General features: G+C 40.2%; 1 protein-coding gene across 1 annotated transcript; it reads left to right on the top strand.

The window, feature by feature from the left end:
* The first annotated feature begins 2249 nt into the window (after positions 1-2249).
* Positions 2250-20658, top strand: ptpn2b (protein tyrosine phosphatase non-receptor type 2b). The gene is made up of 10 exons (XM_030063539.1): positions 2250-2490; positions 3104-3194; positions 3291-3391; positions 4095-4193; positions 5928-6065; positions 6913-7122; positions 9787-9948; positions 15375-15580; positions 15916-16014; positions 19691-20658. The coding sequence occupies exons 1-10, from the start codon at positions 2434-2436 to the stop codon at positions 19710-19712; spliced, it is 1185 nt and encodes a 394-aa protein (XP_029919399.1). The 5' UTR covers positions 2250-2433; the 3' UTR covers positions 19713-20658.
* The last annotated feature ends 203 nt before the right edge of the window (positions 20659-20861 follow it).

Below are 20861 nucleotides of genomic sequence, written 5' to 3'. Positions count from 1 at the left end.
CTGAGAGTTCAAAGTGTTTTATATGGAGCATGTTTGTCAATAAGTTGGATAAGTAATTTTACAAAAATAATAAAATTTTGTTGGCACAAATTAAGGTTACTGCACAATTCTCCAGAGTAAAGATGAAGTAGTTAACCAGTCATGGTTTAAGTCACCCAAAATCGGCCTCTCAGAGTTTTTATGCTGAGCAAGCACATTAGCCAGGTTAATAAATATTGGATGAGTCAGCAGAGGGAGGTCTACACACTCCTCTGGCAATAATACAGTCATTCTGCCCAATTTTGACCCAATAAGGGCCAGAAATTCAAACTGGAAACAGCATGTATGTCTGAAGCTGAAACGCGAGATGTGACACAACTATTCCAATTATGCCCTCTTTATAGTATTTCCATTTAAGGTGAATTCAGAGTCATCAATGCATTTCTTTAGCCAAGGTTCAGTGAGCGAATATTTGGGCAGATGATCCAATTTCTGAGACTGCACCACCTCTGATATTTAGACGAGGAAGCCCAAAACCTCTCTTTGCACTAAAGGCAAAAGTGTAATTTAAATGAATAGAGGCAGAACTGAATCCAGATGCAGAAGTGGCAGCAAACCAAAGAGGGGCTGTTATAAAGTGCTTTGGCTCGAGTGCTTTGGCTTTATAGGTTTATGCTTATTAATAAACCTAGGCATAACTACAAGAATATGAGACGGGAGAGTATGCTTATCCTTGTGAATACAAACAGTAGAACTACAACAAGGGACATTTACAGCCAGAACAAATGACTGATAACACGCTCCAGGTTGATAAAGGCAGCACTTGAGGCTCATGGTGGATACTGTTAACAGAGTTTGTGTTGTGAGTTGTTGTTGGTCACACACTTCTCATTATGGCACATGGAGCGCTGTCCGTGACGCTGACACTGTGCAGCTTACAGTGACACATCATTTGAACCCTCAATTGTCTCTGTAACCACTGACTCACAGCTGCTGGCTGCTCTTTCCTGTTTAGTGTTATTCTTCTGGGACTTTATACTTTCCTGAAAGTGGAAATGGTACGTCTGTGGAGCTGCCTAGTTAATATGCCTGATTCAAGGACAGCCAGAGGATTTTTTTTTTTTTTAAATTGGAATAAGTTATATTATTGCCTCTTGTGTGAAGATATTCTGGCAATAGGTAGACCTACAGTATGTGTATCTGAATAATCTAAAATGCAATATTAAATTATATTACCCCAAACCTGATGGATAGTAGCAGATAAACCAAAACTTGGATTATAGGCTAGAGGAACATAAAGGTATAGTTCAGACCAGCTCCACAGGTCTGATCTGACAGTCTCCCATAAGGCTTTTGCTCCAGTGTTTCTTGGCAACCTGGCTTACAAGGAGCGAATGATGCCAAGATACCAGACCACTCAACTGAATGCATTCCTCCTGCTGCGGCACAAAGGCAACATCGCCCCACATTCCTCATACACCACTCCTGAAAGAAAAAGAGCAAACAGTGACTGAACAGATGCTCTGTAACTTTAGAAATACTGTTGCTGACCTCGTTCCTCGGCTGTAATCAATCCCGCAAGAATCAGATTACAGAGGGGCAACTTGCTCAGCACAACAACAGTCACATTGCCCCATCTCATGGTATTGTTTAACAAAGGGCATGTTAATGTACAGCCACCCCTCAACACTTTATGACCAGTGCAGTTCCTATTGAGAGACTTATTTGTCTCTTTAGGCAAAGTTGGAGAAACCTTTTAAATTTGTATTCTATAGTTTGAAACTGTACACTATAGCCTATACATTTTATGTTTAATGCACTACAGAGCTAAATAAAATCCTGAAGTCAACATACAAACAAACAGAAACCCCAATAAATTTTCTACCAAACTGGTTTGTGTGCTGCTCCAGCTAGAAACGCATGACAGCAGGTTGGTGTTGGTGTTTGGCAACATAATAGACTAACGTCTAATAAATCATCTTTGTATACGCGCTTCCTATCGCTTTCATGTTTTTAAGTTACGTGAACGAATATTTTACACAACTTAAAGACCTCTCCACATTAGATGACATAATATTAATAATATTACAAGTATTTCACCCATACACTTATGATGTTCACCGGATTATTTACAAAATTAGGTATACGATGGTACCAACATGCGTCGTAAACGTGCTTCCGTTGGCCCAGCGGTTTAAATCTTGTTCACTATAAACTCTTTGTTGTATTTGACAGCTACCGAAGGACCCCCCTCTTCAAGCGCATGCGCAAACGCTGCCTTCTTTAGATGTCAACTACTCCAGAGGTAACGGACAAACATTTAGCGGGTTGGCTAGCACGGACGACTGATATTCCTTGACGAAAAGCCTCTTTAAATAAAGTAATGAGGTAGATAGACAGACAAATAATTACATTTACCCTGACTGTAACAGGCCGATTTTTGTCACACTGAAAATGGACCAGGAATTTGAAGACATGGACTCAGAGGGCCGGTGGCAAAACCTATACTTAGTAAGTCTGTTAGCTTAGCATAGTTAGCTAAGAGATGATAGCTTACTAACGCCAAGCGCACATTTCAATTTAGCCAGCTAATAGCACGGCTAGCTAACCAAAGCTGTTAGACACTGTTGTAGATTCCTACTTTTTCATGTCTCTCTTCACTAATCTCTCTATCGTTCCTTCATATTGGAGTCGTAAGCCAGTCTAACTTTTGTTGTAAACAGTTACCTACACACTGATAACGTAAATCTGAACTCACCAGCATTTGCTTTTTCACTTGATGTCTGCTCTACACGATGTCACCATATGGTTCAGGCTTGATATGATAAGTAAAAGTAGCGTTAGTCAAAGCACACGGAGTAACCAGACCCAGGGCTGTGCATTTAGACAGACACGTTTCAAATAAGATAGATAATAAGATGCTATTGCTTTGCTTTTCCTCCCTGTTGTCGGCTCTGATCAAATATGAGTGCACAGGTGCTGGTGGGATCGAGTTGAATCCGACATATCAGTTTGACACAAAATTGGATCACAGCTTATTTGCATTTGGTGGTGTTTTTTCCGTAATGGACGTAAGAGCTTCTAACCTTGTTTGGTCTCTACATCAACTTTGAACGATCCTCAGGAAATCAGGAATCAGTCCCAAGAATGCTCCTACAAAGTCGCAAAGTATCCAGAGAATCGCAATCGCAACAGATACAGAGACGTCAGCCCGTGTAAGCCAAACCTCAAACTGTTTATGAGTTACATACTTTCTTTAAATCTGTAATCCATGTGTGTTATCTAATCCTAGATTGTTTTTCTGCTTCCAGTTGATCACAGTCGGGTGAAGCTGGAGAACACAGAAAATGACTACATCAATGCCAGTCTAGTAGTGATGGAGGAAGCCCAGAGAAGTTACATTTTGACTCAGGCAAGTCTAACCAACAACCAGCAACTGTATCAAGTACATACAGCCAGAAAGCCACTTTAGATGGGTTCATTGCTACATTACTATATATCTGCTGATAGTAGGCAGATGATAATAAGGAGGGGAGAGAGGAGACTCATCATCTTGTGAGTGTGAAGTTGATGTGATGCTTGCAGTTCAGACATGGCATAACCTCTTAATTATTCAGTATTTTTACAGGACCACAGGACAAATCTAGCCAGCCACTATGTTTGGATGATGTAAATTTTATGGCAACAGTTTAAAATTATTTATGATACTTTGCACAAGTTGCACAGATTTGGTGGTAGACAGTCTTATTCCAGCAGTGTTTCATAGGCAATGGTGGGCACAGCTTTATGTGTTCTATTTTGTTTAATTGAAAAGACAGTTTTGAGACCTGAAACACAAAACCTTAGAGTTCTGTTTTTTTTTTCTTCACCTAAAGTACATGGTGGCAACAATCCTGACCTTCAAGTAAATTTGGTGTTTCATTTCCCCCTCCTTTCCGCACAGTTAATCACATTAATGAAGATAACCCTCAACCTTTTGCTCACCAAATGTTTTATCTGAGTAATACATCTGTTGACTGATGGAGCCCACACATTTCCATTGCAAATGACTTCCCACTGTCCCACTGGACTAAAAGATATGTGTTTGTTTGTGTGTGTGTATCTGTTGTCCATAGGGCCCCCTCAGGAACACCTGTGGCCACTTTTGGCTCATGATCTGGGAACAGAATACTAAGGCAGTGATCATGCTCAACAGAATCATAGAGAAAGGCTCGGTAAGCAATCACAAAACAAACCTTGTCAGGTTGTGACATCTGTCCCATTGTCTGGCACGTACATGCACTCACATAGATAAGGCTAAAAGGCAGGAGCACGCAAACACAGACTTTAGACAAAAAGGCACACACAACAGGTAGATGAGGCAAAAAAAAAAAAACAAAAAACGAAACCACACAACAACCAGTACATAATAACACACACACATGCGCAGTATTTTTTTTGAGAAGTTATGCAACAGGGGACACCCTAGCGGCTCACCCGCTTTGTAGAGAGTGTATCATAAATCAAGGCTATATTCTTACCACAGTGACCTGTGTTTGCTGCATGTCATCCCCTCTCTCTCTCCCCTGCCTTTCCTGTCTCTCTCTACTGTCACTATCAAATAAAGCAGAAATGGAAAAAAAATCTTTAAAAGGAATTTATGCAACATTTTGCCCGATTCATAAATCATTAAACATAAATGATCTGCATGCAGTTTGTGTTTGTAAGTGGAGTATTTTATGAATGAAGAGGTTTTAATGAAACACTGCCACACTTCATGTTGTTGTGAAAGTAGTCTCTGATGCGAGGAGCTTCTATGATGTACTGACCACATACACTCACACACACACACACACAAAATCGCCCTTGCCCTCACCCAGAGCTGCTCTAATAATGCTCACTCTCTCGCTCTCTCTCTCTCTCTCTCTCTCTCCCTCCCTCCCTCTCTGTCGATAAAATTGCTAGAGTGGTTCTTGTTTCTGTAAGAGATTCTCCAATTGGCTCTCTTTTCTGAGAAAGAGGATAAAGAACATGCAGTCTGTTAAAACTAACCTCTCACAAGGATCTGTTTTTTTTTTTTTTTAAATTTAGGCTAGCATTCCAATTCCAGGGAGTGGTGGTTGCATAACAGAATTATCTTCAACAGTAATCAGTAATCTCAGCCATTGTGGCATTTAATAAGAAAATGCCATGCGAAATGTTATTTGTGGGCATGTCATAGTGAACATGTATACTTGCCTTAGTGACTACAGAATTGAAAGATATCCGGCTGTTCCTTGAAAAAGTATCACAAACATGTAAGATAAGAGTCACACTTGACACTTGAATTGTTTTTCAACGGAGCACAGCTTCTCCACCTTTTTCCCTGGGATTTAATGGAGAGGTGGCTCTAACACTGAAGATAAACTAATTTGAACTGTGTCTGACCTAGGTTTTTTTTTTTTTTTTTTTTTACCGCTGGTTTACCTTGAAGATAAAAATAAAATAACAGGTTTAAGTGTCAGTCATGTAAGGGAAACTATTGTGTTATTCTTTTGTGCAGTTGTTGATTTGTCAATTGGAGTTTTGGATTTCAAAGTACTTGTGCAGGTGAACTTCAACTCTCTCAAAGTTAAATTTATGAATTAATTTAATGTTGAAATAATGCATGACACAAAATGTAAGTGGAAAAACAAAATACAAGCAACTAGCGCAGTCATATTCAGTGGGGTTATTTTTTAACCATCACTGGAGTTTCAGGGACATTTTGTCCTGAGCCCTCTTTAATTTCTGTTCCAGATTTCTTTTCAGTACCATTGAACCAGCAACCATGCTGTTACTGGTCAGGAATTCTACCTTAAAACCTAACCTCTTTAGGCTCTCAAAAATATTGCATCCAAATTCCCTCACATATATTTCTCTGTCAAATGTTTCATTACTTTACATGTTTCACACTCCTCTCTTTCTTTTTGTGTCTTTCTCTCTGATAGGAGAAATGTGCCCAGTACTGGCCCACGGCTGAAGAGCAGAAAATGTCCTTCAGAGACACACGTTTTGTGGTCACACTGGTGTCCGAAGACACCAAGTCCTATTATACCACCCGAGTGTTGGAGCTGCAGAATGATAATGTAGGCCAAAGCATTCAAGATAACAGGGCTGCCTAATGAAAGGTAGAAGTAGATAATGGAAGAGTGGTTCTACTTGAACCACACTTGAAACAGTTCAGTGGCAACACACCAACCTGTGTCACATGGACGTCGGTAGTACATAGGTTGTCATTAGAGCTGGGCGATACAGCCAAAAAAATAAAATCAAGATTTTTAAAAGACTTCATGACTTTAATCTAGATTTTTCTGGTTCTACACAATCTGCTATTACTAGCTGAGGGGGTGTCTACAGCCATGACCATGTGACTGGTGATTCACACATTCGATTCTGGGAGGGCACATTATATGTAGATTAGTGAATTAGTGCTTGTTTGACAGAGCATTTGGCAGCTGTTATACTAACGTTATACCAAAATATAAATTTTACAGTTCAACATTTTTTTTCATCGATTTAAAATATAAATTCAAAGTAATCAAATTATTGTCTAGCCCGGCTTGTCAGTGCTGAGAACACATCTGTCCATCGGCTTTCCAAGTAAGCACGGCTAAGTCACAATGAGTAGAAAGACAAAAAGTCTAAATATTTCATCTGCCCAGCCACAGATTAATGGTCCTGTTTGCTTCCTGTTACTACTCTATAATCTTCATCTTTGATTCAAATCAGAGTAGGGACCAATCAGCACTAAAATGCTTTTGGGAAATGGGGCTTGGTCTCTTACTGGCAGTGCTCAGTAGTGGTCTGAATGCACTGATATCGAATAAACAAAGTACAAACTGTCATTACACTTACAATAAACTGTGTATCACTGCTTTTGTAGAAATGTAAAAGTTTTACTATTGTGATCTCTTTTTGTCTCCTCTCTTAAAGACAGGGGAGAAAAGAGAGATCTACCACTTTCATTACACCACGTGGCCTGACTTTGGTGTCCCCGAGTCCCCAGCGTCCTTCCTGAATTTTCTCTTCAAGGTTCGGGAGTCAGGGTCATTGGGGGTGGATCAGGGGCCGGCTGTGGTGCACTGCAGTGCTGGGATTGGACGCTCAGGGACATTCTCACTCGTCGACACTTGTCTGGTCCTGGTAAGCCCCGTCTCTTCCATCCACATGTCATCTAATAACATTGCCTGAATATTCTATAACAGGCAGATTTTTTCCAGTGTTACCCAGGAAATCAACGTAAGGCTAGTAAAAAGTCCTTGAACACAAAACACAAAGTAGTTTGTAAAGAGAATTTTTTTTTTTTTTTTTTTTTTTTTTACCATTTAAAAGGAATCAGGCTCATCAAGCTACATGTTCTTTCACTAACATGCAGAGTGGGCATTATGGAGGGACATTTGGAGGCCAGGCCCACCCTGGATAACCTCTGTGCCCCCCAACATCTCGCTATTTTCATTAGTCTGAGCGCAACCTTGCCCACATGAGCTAAGTATAAAAGTGCTGGGCGTAGTGGAGTACAGTAGAGGGATTTAGAGATTAACTGTTACCTTGACAGAATTCATTAAGTCAGAGGAATAAATCAAGTAAACGTGGAATCCAGTATTGATTTTTCTACATTTTATTTTTTATTATATTATGTATTATTATATTTTTTTTTTTTCTTAAAGTAACCAATATAACAAATGCAATAAAGACAATGCTATTCATGGGTACAGCTCCTCCAGCTGGTCCCTCCTCTGCTGTGCATTGCGCATCAAGGTTACCTGGTCTAGCACTGGCATATTCAATAGAAACTCTGTCCACCTTATTGTTTCTAATTTCTCCTCTGACAAGGCATGTTGTCATCCTGCATGATACAGTATATAGTCCTGTATATATTGTGTAAAACAAAGCATACACTGTCTTTCTGAGCACTGTTTTGTCATGTGCCACCTGATTTGTCCAAGCATCTAAAACACATTTTCCGCATGACAAATGTTTTCTCCATTATACGGTTCTTACCCTCGAACACATTGTTGAATGCATGTTGCTGCTGATTGTTGGCATAATATCCAGTGTAATAAGCCACATGCATAATAGGTCTCCTAACAGTTACACATTCAGAGTACCGTGAAGGCTGCAGGACAACATTGATTCTTATCTCCATGACTTAAGTTGTTCACCTCACACTTCCTCATTCAAGTAAAGTTTCCATTTCGGTGCATCACACCTCCCACTTTTGTGTCTAGCCCAAGGTGCAAGCATGAAAATACCATGTGAACTGGCAAAGCATGTTTCCAGGAAAGAAAAACACCAATTGGTCATAGCGTTGCTTTTTATGGTCTTTAGACACCCATGAAGATAGGGCCTTAAATCCCTAATCCTGTGAACTGCAGTTGGGAATTGGTTTAGGACTAAGCTATGCCAGAATTATTTCTGGGCCAACAAATTTATCACCTTCAACCTTTTGTGTTATTAATCTGGACTGGAGATTAATTGCCAAAATGTGCACATAGTACTGTCAAACTCATTTTCACCTTTCATGGATCAAGGATCCAGGATTCATACTGCATGTCTTATGCAATTCACAATTTACAGAAAGGTTTTCTATGATCGTATTTGTATTTTTTTATTATCTTCATTATTACTTTCTCCATCTGTAAGGGTATAGGCAAGTTATCCATGCCTTCTAGGTGAGCAAGTAATTTATTATACATTAAATAATAATGCCTGCCAGAAAAAATCAAGGGCCCATCTTTCATAATAATTTTTTCACGGGGACTGCTAACATGTACAAGATTTTCACTTTCATATACTGTATACATTATATACATATGTGAGAGTACAAAATATACACTACTCACAAAAAGTTAGGGATATTCGGCTTTAGGGTGAAATTTCAGGATGAACCTAAAATGAATTCTAACCTTTACAGGTGAACTTAATGTGACCTTCTGTAAACTTTTGAATGCACATGTCCAGCTGTTCAGTGTTTCAGTACCTTTTGCACAAGTTGCTGTTCTCTAACAAGGAGTTTAACAGCAAAATTCACATCAGGTGTTTGATGCTCCAGCTCATCGAGGTCGTATCATTAGGGAACGGCTGCTGGAGACTGGGGTACCTCAAATGGAGTGGCCTGCACTTTCTCAGACCTGAATCCCATAGAAAACCTATGGGATCAGCTAAGTCGCCGTGTAGAGGCTGGAGCTCTGTACCCCAGAACCTCAATGTCCTGAGGGCCACCCTTCAAGAAGAGTGGGATGCCATGCCTCAGCAGACAATAAGTCGACTTGTGGACAGCATGAGACGTCGTTGTCAAGCTGTAATTGATGCTCAAGGGCACATGACAAGTTATTGAGACACTGACATTTTTTGTTGTGGTATATCCACCACTGTTGTTGGCTTTTGTTTCAAGAAATTGTTTGAGATGAGGAAATCACCAGTGTATGCTTCTACTTAAATGCCCTACTTTCATGATATAATATCACTGTAGCATGAACTTTTTACATTTTCCATAAATTTCACCCGAAAGCCAAATATCCCTAACTTTTTGTGAGTAGTGTATGTACAGAAAAGTGAAAACATATACTGAAAATGTGTGTAGTGTGAGGCTCCAATGAATTATAACTTCCATGACCGGTCATAAGTGTGAGTATGGAATTTTCCTTCGAATAGAAAAAAAAAAAAAGGGGGAGATAAATACGAAGTGATCATTTGTTCATACTAACCACAGCGTAAATCACTTCAAGAACCTGGAGGTTTTCAGATTCTCAGCTTTATATGTTCATTTTGGTTAGCTCAGCCACATTATATTGTTGTCCTGTTCAGATGGACAAGAGGAAAGACCCGTCATCAGTGGACATCAAAGGCATCCTGTTGGACATGAGAAAGTACCGGATGGGCCTGATCCAGACCCCTGACCAGCTGCGCTTCTCCTACATGGCTGTCCTGGAAGGAGCCAAATACATCATGGGAGACTCCTCTGTACAGGTACCTACAACACACACACACACAGAGTAAAGTATTCCTTCTGGCTATAGTCCCAGAAGCCATTCTTGTGTCTTCAGTGGAAGTCATTTCTTAAAAAAACATCAAGATCCATGAAAGAGTTATAGAGATAAATGCTGTAGTGTCTATCCTTGGATTGAAGCCAATTTCGGCATTTCAAGAGAAAGAGATGATAGTCTCCAACGTTGTGTAAACTTTGGAAGGTCATGTGTCCCTAGAAGAACTTTGAAAGTACTCCTCCTTCAGCTTATTGCAGATTTTGTTGTGCGGGAACATGCTGCTTTCAGCAGGGTGGTGTAATCAGTCAGGAGACTTTCCAAGTCAAACGTCCCCACAACAAAAAAGACAGCAATAATCCACCAAGTGTCTTTGACCAAGACACTGAATCCCTACCAGCTGCAGGGGTCCTGCCCTCTGGCTCAGCTCTAGTTTCTCTATGGAGCAAAAGACAGTTTCTTTTGGGTATCATTGAAGGATCACAAAAAGTGTATGTGGGGTTTAGTTGTGTAGAAGGACACCTTCCCAGTGCTACAACTTTACAGCAGAAAATGTGAATTACTTCAGTTTCTTTGGGAAATTTTAATGTTTCTCTCTCCAAAGGGGAAATTGAGTCTAGACAACGCACAAAAACATGATGGTGGCAGATTGATGATTTATTATGTGCTTGCCTTGAAAAGGCAACACATCTTAAAATCTTGCATATTTCTTCTTTTTATTATTATGTGCTTGCCTTGAAAAGGCAACACATCTTATTATCCTGCATACTTATTATTTTTCTTTTTATTATTATGTGCTTGCCTTGAAAAGGCAACACATCTTATTATCCTGCATACTTATTATTTTTCTTTTTCTTTTTATTATTATAGTTTATTTTTCTGCAAATCCTTCGGCGCGCTACTCCTCCTACAGCTTTCATTTTAGACCCACACAATGAATTAGGAAAATGTGCGGCCCCATTGGGAGAAGTGTGCTATTACTTTTATAAGGAATCCGACTCACGGAATTCTCAAAATTCCAATTTTCCTGAAAATTTCGGCCATAGGAAATGAATGGACAAAACTTTGGAAGGCTCCAGGGCCCAGAGCTTTGGACCTGCGTCCACGCACCAAATACGAAAAATGTGCGTCTTATGGAGAAGAATCAGTGTTTCGATTTTCAAACCGATCAGACTTTCCGTTTTTCCACAATTCCAGTTTGAAGTCGGAATTCCAAACGCAATACACACTAATGGAGTGAGCTAGAGTGGCATTCCTGAGGGCTAGAGTGGAGCAGCCCTGAAAATTCGCCTAAAACTTTTGTCTTAAACTTGCTCTCTTGGCCACAATTTTCACTCCACATGCATAATTTTTTGGAAAGTAGTAGGAAAACTAGTTGTGCTTTGAAAAATGCAAATACAAAAGCAAAGTAGCTTCAACTTTTTAAACTGTGACCCTTAACGAGGCAGGAGTGCCAGCTCTCTCCCCCATAGACTCCCATTATATCTGGAATGCAAAGTCTCAGGAGAGAAGCAGAAAGACACACTTTTCCAACTCACTCTAAGGTGGGCATTTTTGGGAGTTGGAAAATAATTTTGACACAGTTTGAAAGCCCAAAGCCTTGCCTTTCTCATGATACCTTTTATTTTCTGCTTGGACTTACTGTCATTGAGAACAAAGCAGTAGTTTGACCACTACGTTTAGGTGATTTTTCACAGAAGCAGCACTGTCTCTCATGCTGTGTGCTTCATAGAGCCTCATTTCTGGCTCCGCCCACACAAGCCCCAGTGGCTCAGTGGATAGTGTCCCTGCCTGCCATGCAGGAGACCAGGGTTCAACTCCCCGCCTGGGCAAGAGCAACAACACTACACAACCCACAAACAGCATAGGGCTGGCGGTTTACACATGTCTAGGCGCTCGCAAGGCAAGCACATCAAAGTTTCTTCAGAAACTTTATAAAGTCTAGTTATAGTTTATTTTTCTGCAAATCCTTCGGCGCGCTACTCCTCCTACAGCTTTCATTTTAGACCCACACAATGAATTGGGAAAATGTGCGGCCCCATTGGGAGAAGTGTGCTATTACTTTTATAAGGAATCCGACTCACGGAATTCTCAAAATTCCAATTTTCCTGAAAATTTCGGCCATAGGAAATGAATGGACAAAAGTTTGGACGGCTCCAGGGCCCAGAGCTTTGGACCTGCGTCTACGCACCAAATACGAAAAACGTGCGTCTTATGGAGAAGAAGCACTGTGTCGATTTTCAAACCGATCAGACTTTCCGTTTTTCCACAATTTCAGTTTAAAGTCGGAATTCCAAACGCAATACACACTAATGGAGTGAGCTAGAGTGGCATTCCTGAGGGCTAGAGTGGAGCAGCCCTGAAAATTCGCCTAAAACTTTTGTCTTAAACTTGCTCTCCTGGCCACAATTTTCACTCCACATGCATAATTTTTTGGAAAGTAGTAGGAAAAATAGTTGTGCTTTGAAAAATGCAAATACAAAAGCAAAGTAGCTTCAACTTTTTTAACTGTGACCCTTAACGAGGCAGGAGTGCCAGCTCTCTCCCCCATAGACTCCCATTATATCTGGAATGCAAAGTCTCAGGAGAGAAGCAGAAGGACACACTTTTCCAAGTCGCTCTAAGGTGGGCATTTTTGGGAGTTGGAAAATAATTTTGACACAGTTTGAAAGCCCAAAGCCTTGCCTTTCTCATGATACATTTTATTTTCTGCTCGGACTTACTGTCATTGAGAACAAAGCAGTAGTTTGACCACTACGTTTAGGTGATTTTTCACAGAAGCAGCACTGTCACTCATGCTGTGTGCTTCATAGAGCCTCATTTCTGGCTCCGCCCACACAAGCCCCAGTGGCACAGTGGATAGTGTCTCTGCCTGCCATGCAGGAGACCAGGGTTCAACTCCCCGCCTGGGCAAGAGCCACAACACTACACAGCCCACAAACAGCACAGGGCTGCTGATTTAGCGCATGTCCAGGCGCTCGCAAGGCAAGCACATCAAAGTTTCTTCAGAAACTTTATAAAGTCTAGTTATTTTTATTATTCCACCTTTTTTTCGGCGCGCTACTCCTCCTACAGCTTTGGTTTTAGGCCCCCACAATGAATTGGGAAAATGTGCGGCCCCATTGGGAGAAGTGTGCTATTACTTTTATAAGGAATCCGACCCACGGAATTCTCAAAATTCCAATTTTCCTGAAAATTTCGGCCATCCGAAATGAATGGCCAAAACTTCAGAAGGCTCCAGGGCCCAGAGCTTTGGACCTGCGTCCACGCACCAAATACGAAAAATGTGCGTCTTGTGGAGAAGAAGAGGTGTGTCAATTTTCAAACTGATCAGACTTTAGGATTTCTCATAATTCAATTTTAAAATCGCGATTTTGCCCTCATAGAAAAAGAATGGGAAATCGGCAGACACTCATGCATTTTCAAAGCCTCACAGCTCCCTCATTCTTTGGCTCACAGACTCCATTCAAAGCTTAAATGACTCAGCAGATGTTCAACTTTATGTGTGTCATCTTCAATTTTTCATGTCTGTCTTAGTTTGGCATAAAACACAGTTTAAGTTTGGAGTTATTTTTGAGCCGCCTCTGACTTTTGAATGAGTGTGTATTGCGTGAGCTAGAGTGGCATTCCTGAGGGCTAGAGTGGAGCAGCCCTTAAAATTCGCCTAAAACTTTTGTCTTTAACTTGCTCTCCTGGCCACAATTTTCACTCCACATGCATAATTTTTTGGAAAGTAGTAGGAAAACTAGTTCTGCTTTGAAAAATGTAAATACAAAAGCAAAGTAGCTTCAACTTTTTAAACTGTGACCCTTAACGAGGCAGGAGTGCCAGCTCTCTCCCCCATAGACTCCCATTATATCTGGAATGCAAAGTCTCAGGAGAGAAGCAGAAGGACACACTTTTCCAACTCGCTCTAAGGTGGGCATTTTTGGGAGTTGGAAAATAATTTTGACACAGTTTGAAAGCCCAAAGCCTTGCCTTTCTCATGATACCTTTTATTTTCTACTCGGACTTACTATCATTGATAAAAAAGCAGTAGTTTGACCACTACTTTTAGGTGATTTTTCACAGAAGCAGCGCTGTCACTCATGCTGTGTGCTTCTTAGAGCCTCATTTCTGGCTCCGCCCACACAAGCCCCAGTGGCTCAGTGGATAGTGTCTCTGCCTGCCATGCAGGAGAACAGGGTTCAACTCCCTGCCTGGGCAAGAGCCACAACACTACACAGCCCACAAACAGCATAGGGCTGGCAGTTTAGCGCATGTCTAGGCGCTCGCAAGGCAAGCACATCAAAGTTTCTTCAGAAACTTTATAAAGTCTAGTTTTATTTACTTTTTTGTTGAAGCTCCACCAAAACGGCATATTTTTTCTATCATAAATCAACCACAATTTCAACATTGTGCTCAAGCACTTTCTTCAGTCTGCCCTGCTTGTACTGAAAAATCACAGAATTTGAATGCACATATTCTTTATCAACAGGAACAGCACAATATTAGCAAGTTTGCAAGGTAAAAATATTTGGAAGGGCCTTTTTACAGTCTAAAGAGCAAGCTTGAATAAATGACAGTGTGACTGAAATATTAGTAAGAATCCTATTAATCTGTTAAACACTGGGAATTGATGTGTATCAGAAAATTACAATGACAAAGTAATGGAAAACAAGTTAGACTGATTTTATGCGCCACACCAGGCTAATTCACATCCAACAGGTAGAATAAATAAGACCCATTGTCACAAGTTAAGGCTGGATGGTTTTGGCCACTCCTCCAGGCATTTGCTTCTTATAATGCTGGCAACTGGCAAATGTGATGCTTACAGTCAAGTCCAAAAAGTAGTTGATGTATTTTAAAGTGATGGGAAAATGTTGTTATAGTTTATTTTGAAAATTGTACAGCCTCAGATATTGTGTCAGAGGACTGATCTGCACATCTTTGCCCTGTTTGAAAAGAGTACTACAAAAAGAAAAAGAGTACACTAGTGAATTTTGTATGAGAAATTGCTGTCATTGTCACATTAGAAATAGGTTCACTGTGAACTGCTGGATTTTTTTTTTCACTTACCAGTTTTTTTGTTAAATCCTAAATTACTCACAATGACAAAAAGGCCAGTGCCAAGTGTACATTTTTGCTGCATCCCACTTGTAGCTTCAACACCATATCAGTGTATGATTTATGGAGTAGTGATTTTCTTTCTAACAAAAATGAGCTAGACTCTGCACATTCACTATTGTCCATCCATTATGCATTTAACTCCAGTTCTTTGGTCTCAGTGCTTTGTATGTTTGTTTTGATTGAATTTGACAGAATGTGATTTGTCCCTCATACATTTTTTTATTTTAACGTGGCAATAGATGAACTTGAACTAAGTGGCTGCCCTCCTCTCCCCCTCCAAATTCTGTCCTTCTGTCCGTGTAGAAGCAGTGGCGGGAGTTGTCCCGGGAAGACCAAGAGCCGTCGTCTCACTCTCCACCTTCGTCTCAGGCCAAGTGTCCTTCAGAGAGGTACAACGGCAGCCAGCGGGGAGGCCCCCAGCTGGAGGAGGGAGGAGACTGCAGGCAGGACAGCAAAGTTCCCAGTCAGTCTCCCTGCAAGGAGCAGGAGCTGGACAGCACCACAACACAGTCAGTACCATGTAACTGATCATGTGTTTGTATGTGTGTTCGCATGTGACGCCATGCTCTATGACAGGGTGCACCATTCAGTTGGCCAGTAAGCACAATTGGCTGATACATATTGTAAATAAGTCACTGGTGATTGGGTGATCACCATTTCAACTGTTAATAGACTGGACAGAAGGCTGAGTCTATCCTGCCACAATGAAAAACTTGAAAGTGCTAAACTGGATGAGTAAGCACCTCTTACCTCTTAGGTGTCTCTTAAATTATGTTTGTGAGCCTGCAGCATAACATTGCTGGATGGATGGCTGTTTTACCTATTCTAACTGTTTTATACACAGCAAGAGACGCAGAGAAGACAGCATCTCCAAATCAGCCACAGCAAAGACACCCCAGCAAAGCAAGGCCAGGATAAATGACTCAGAAAAGAAGAGGAAAAGGTGATTATTATTCTTTACAAAAATCTCCTTTCATGTCTTCATATGTACCAGTCATTAAACTAATAGTAGTATGTTCCAGGATTGCTTTAGTCATGCCTCACCACAGAGCATCTCTTACATTCATTACTCACTGTGATCCCTCATACAATATATATAATATTGATTGGTGCTCAGATCTATCACATCCATCAGTGCTAATCTATTACTTTTGTTTTTGCAATCATTATCCAAAGTTCAAATAATAAAAATACACTACTTATAAAACACTGCAGTGCTGAAACAGTTGAAGAAGGTGCTTTGGGGTTAGTGTGTGAAATGTAGTAATCCAACAGACTTTAACCAGTGCAACTCTTATTAAACAGCTGGTTCATAATATTGAGCCAGCTTCAGCCACGTCTTCATGTCGCCTTGTTTAGACAGAAAAAAACAGTCACTTTAATCTCCTTTAACCGAATAGACGTCAAAGAAGAATTGTCCAACGTCTGTTACCAGTGGGCCAAAATAGTCTTTGGTTCCCCACAAAGGGAAGCTAGGCTTTCCCAGAGCATGACTCAACAATCTCATGACAGCCGTTAGAGTCTGCATTCTCTCCATTTATACATTTCCCTTCCTCTCTACCTCTCTGTGAGTCTCGACAGTCTCAGTCGTTTGGTATGAAGCAGCCTGACTATCTCACTCAGATCCACTCTGTGATGTTCTCATCAAGGAGGCTGCTTAGACCTGACAAAGCACTCTTTTCTGATGACTGTGTACCGACTATAGAAAAACGTCTTACCAAGGTGTTTCTTGGAAGCCTTTCTTCTTCTTCTTTTTTTTTTTTTTTTTTTTTTTTGCTGTGTGTCTGTTGTTCCAGTAAATAGGGCCAAAATGTACTATATCTGGCAAAGACTTAATCTGCTGTTGTGATTCTTCTCGGACAGTTTGGGCTGCATTTGCTGTACATGACAAGAGCTGGCCTGTCCAGTGGGGAGCTCTGTAACTTTAACCCCTCTGTGACAGCAACAACCATGAAGAACACATTTAGAGGAGGAAGCTTTTAAAAAGAACCCCCTCAACTTGTACGTGAAGGAGTGTTTGTGTTTGTGTGTGTGTGCTTTGTGTCTGTTGTGTTTTTGGTTACTGTTGAGATTTTGTTGGTTTTTTTTTTGTAATTTGCTTTGCTCTCGTGGTTTCTAGTTTTGTTCACAAGTTGGATTGCACTATGGCATGGTGTGTGTGTGTGTGTGTGTGTGTGTGTGTGTGTGTGTGTGTGTGCGCGCGCGTATGTGTATTTGTGGCTGATGGTTGTTGAAGCTCTAAAGTTTGAGATCATTTAGAAACTCAGGGCTCTAATATGTGACCATGTGGTCACTTGTGCTAACTAGGGGTGTTCACAATATTTCATGTCATGGTAGTTTGCAATGCAAAATGTGGCGATGTGCATCACCAGATGTCACAGTGCACATTGTGGAGAGCGGCACTCAGTTTATGAAACCATCTAACAAAACTATCAAAACAGTGCAAATGCAAATTGTACCAGGGGTTAAAACAGGTAGGTTAAATAGCCTGATGCATAACTGTTTTAATGTGATTGACTTGCACAGTGTTCAGCAGGATATCAACTCAGCTGTCAGAAACACTGATCTATAATAATAATAAAAAAAAATTATAGATAAATAGTTATAAATGGGGGAAAATATTTTTTAAAAAATCAGTGCATTTGGGAGAAAAAGGCATCCAATGCACAGCAAAGCAGTGGAGAAAAATAAATCAAGACTATGAAAAGCTTAAGCCTGGAGACTGAGGATACCTGCCCTTGTGCTATAGTGTTGTTACGTGATGCTACATTTTAGATGTGGTAAAACTGCTATAACACATTGTGTGTACAATTTTCTATTGAAATGTTTAGTTCTCTACAACAGGAGTCTAAAGATACATTTGTCGCAAGACGAGAAGAAAACGCATTATTTTGCAGTGATTATGCCTCAGAAATAATAAAAAACACTATTTTTCAAACTTAATTTTTTTAAATTTAAATTTTGTTAAAAATGTTGTAATAATACCAAATCATGAACCCTTTATCGTCAATCACGTTGAATCGTGAAATGAGTGAATGGTGCGTACTCATTTTAAACTGTACAACCTACCCTATATTTGGGAGGAGGTAAATGTCTTTTGTCAACAGCTTGAAGTCCTTTTGTTTTGTCCATCTTTCATCTACTTATTCATGAGTCAGGGTTATAATCAACAACCAATACAAAGCAGTGGCAGCCTCATGAAACTTACAGAATATGGCTCAAATGTATGGCAGGTTATTAAGAGAGTAAATGCAGTAGACTTCACAGCCAAGCAGCTGCTCTGACATGTTGAAAGGAGAAATAGTGGATATAAGAAATGGGATATGATAAAGTATCACTCCTTTAAATGAGCAAGACAACAATGCAGACTTCGTAGCCTAAAGTAAGCATGTGCCACTGAGCTGTGACAACCTCAGTGACCGTTACGTCTTTGTCCGTGCTGAAGCTCTCATTAATCACAACAGGAATGTTGGTACTCATTAAAGTCTGTTGCATGCATCACAATTGCATATTTGACCAGGTTGCATTATACGTTATTGCTGGTGCTCCTAACTCTGGGCTCTTATTTCCTTGTTATTATGGATTCTTTCATTTCCTCAGAATCTAAGCATGACTGTGTTTCTATGTTTTTGAGGGTTTTCAACTGCATCAGGTGTTGGGTTTTGGCCTTTTGAAAGTTTGAATGAAATTGTGGCACATTTCCCATTTGGACAGCAAAAAGTATTATTTAATTCTGTCAAAAGATTCTGATAAATTCTGACACTACTCCTGTTGATAGTGATATAGTGTCTGAAGAAGCTGTCAAAAGTTTAAACATTTCTTTGTTTTGCCATCCTATGCTACAGTTGTACAAATGGAACTAGATATTCAACCTGTAAAAAAAAAAAAAGAAAAAAAAAGAAAAAATCTGTTTGAACAAGGATATAACCATAACACACATTCATATCATGACATGCAGTTTACAGGAAGAGTTTTTGCACCTGCCTACAGTAACTAAGCAGCTGAGCCGATTAACTGGAAACACCACCCCTCCTGGTCCATTTTACCAGCATACTTGGTTACTTTTTCCTTACATGATTTTTTTAAAGGCCAGTACACCACAGCTTCAGAAGGCAAGGTCAGCTCTATTTAAAAAAAAACAAACAAAAACTCCTTCAAGATTATCCTGTGATATGAAAACCAACCTGTTTCTTACTCCCTTGGCCTCTTGGTGCAGGCAACAGATTGGTGGTGCCTTCAAATGCTCTCTGAATTTGGAGGACAAAATGAAAATTTTCTTGCATAATTGGCCTTTTCCCCAATAAAATTACAGCCTTGAAGGTTTGCAACCAAGAGCATCTGAACACAGTGTGACATCTTAACGCTAATACACATATGATGGCTGCTTTTTGTGGATTGACAAGCTAATGCTGAGATGATCAAAGTGATCTGACAGGCAGCACTGTGCCACCACGTGCGCAGGCTTAAATCCCATAGCTTAACCCATGATTCTGACAGAACATCATTGGATTTTGTGTCGCACAGGTTGCTTTGATCGCTCTCCAGCTCGTTCAGAATAAAATAAACTGCTGTTTACATCTGGACTTGAACCTTTCAAACACTTTTGTGTGTTGTGACAGGGCAAAAACCAGTGACACCTAACCATCTCCACCTGCGGTCACGTGACTACAGCTCTGGCAGCGAAGCCAACATCGGCAGGGATCTCCAGCTCTCTCCCAACCTCCGTGCTTCTTCCCCGACCCAAAACCACTCTTCCTTGAATCCAACCAGCTCTCATCTTCTGTTACATTTGTTTTTTGTTGTAGTTGTTTTCAGTTGACACCATCCCTCTTCAGTCAACCTAATCACAACACAATCTATCATGCACCTCATTGCTCCCACAACCTCTTTATCTACTCCCTTGTTCTCCTCAGTGCCCCGCCCTCACGGCCTTCCCATCGCTCCTCAGCTCCTCTCCCCATCCCATCTCTCTAAACTGTTTACAGCAAACACTCTGACATTCTGATGAAGAGATGACAAACACACCAGCTCCTTCACACCCCAGCCCCCCCACCACCACTGCTGCGGAGTGCAGTCAGAACACCTGTTTTTTTTTTTTGTTTTTTTTTTCTTTGCTTTGTTTTTCATTTTATTATTTGCATCTTTGTCATTCATTTAGCATTTACCAAAATTAAGTTTCACTATGAACTGAAAATAGGGGCTATGCATTGCCAATTTGTTATGGTGTTTATATGTGTATTTTTAGAGAACTTTTTTCAGAGGCAAAAATAAAATGTTCTATTTTTTATAAGAGATTACTTGAAGTTTTCCACGGTGTTGGGAGGGCTAAATGAAAGCACCCCCTCCCCCCACATGAGAAATTCAGTGGCATGTTTCCATGATGTACATAGTGTTCTTTTTAAAAGATGTGTGTAAAAAGACATATTTTTGTTTGTACAAAAATGACCGAAGACAATGTATTTGATTTGAAGACATACGAAACTTTCTTTCATGACTTGTTCTCCTTTTGAAATGAATTTGTCTTAAGTTTCCTTTTCCCCCTAGAGTGTAATCTACAAATAAAACTGGTATCGTCTAGTTTACATAATGATGACTTGTATTTGGCCTTCTATGGCTATGTGTTTGAGTGCACATTGCCCTACGTAATGTACTTCAATATTTTATAACATTACGGTGTCCTTTACACATGCTTTATTGGATAAAAATTTAACTCTAAGCCATTTCAGTTTTGTAAGAAGTATACAAATGGGTTAAAAATAGTCTATAATGGCTTTTACCTTTGGGCCAGCA

The sequence above is a fragment of the Myripristis murdjan genome, chromosome 11 (genome assembly GCF_902150065.1).
Source record: "Myripristis murdjan chromosome 11, fMyrMur1.1, whole genome shotgun sequence".
NCBI classification, from domain to species: Eukaryota; Metazoa; Chordata; class Actinopteri; order Holocentriformes; family Holocentridae; genus Myripristis; species Myripristis murdjan.
This window is presented reverse-complemented; position numbering and strand designations above follow the sequence as displayed.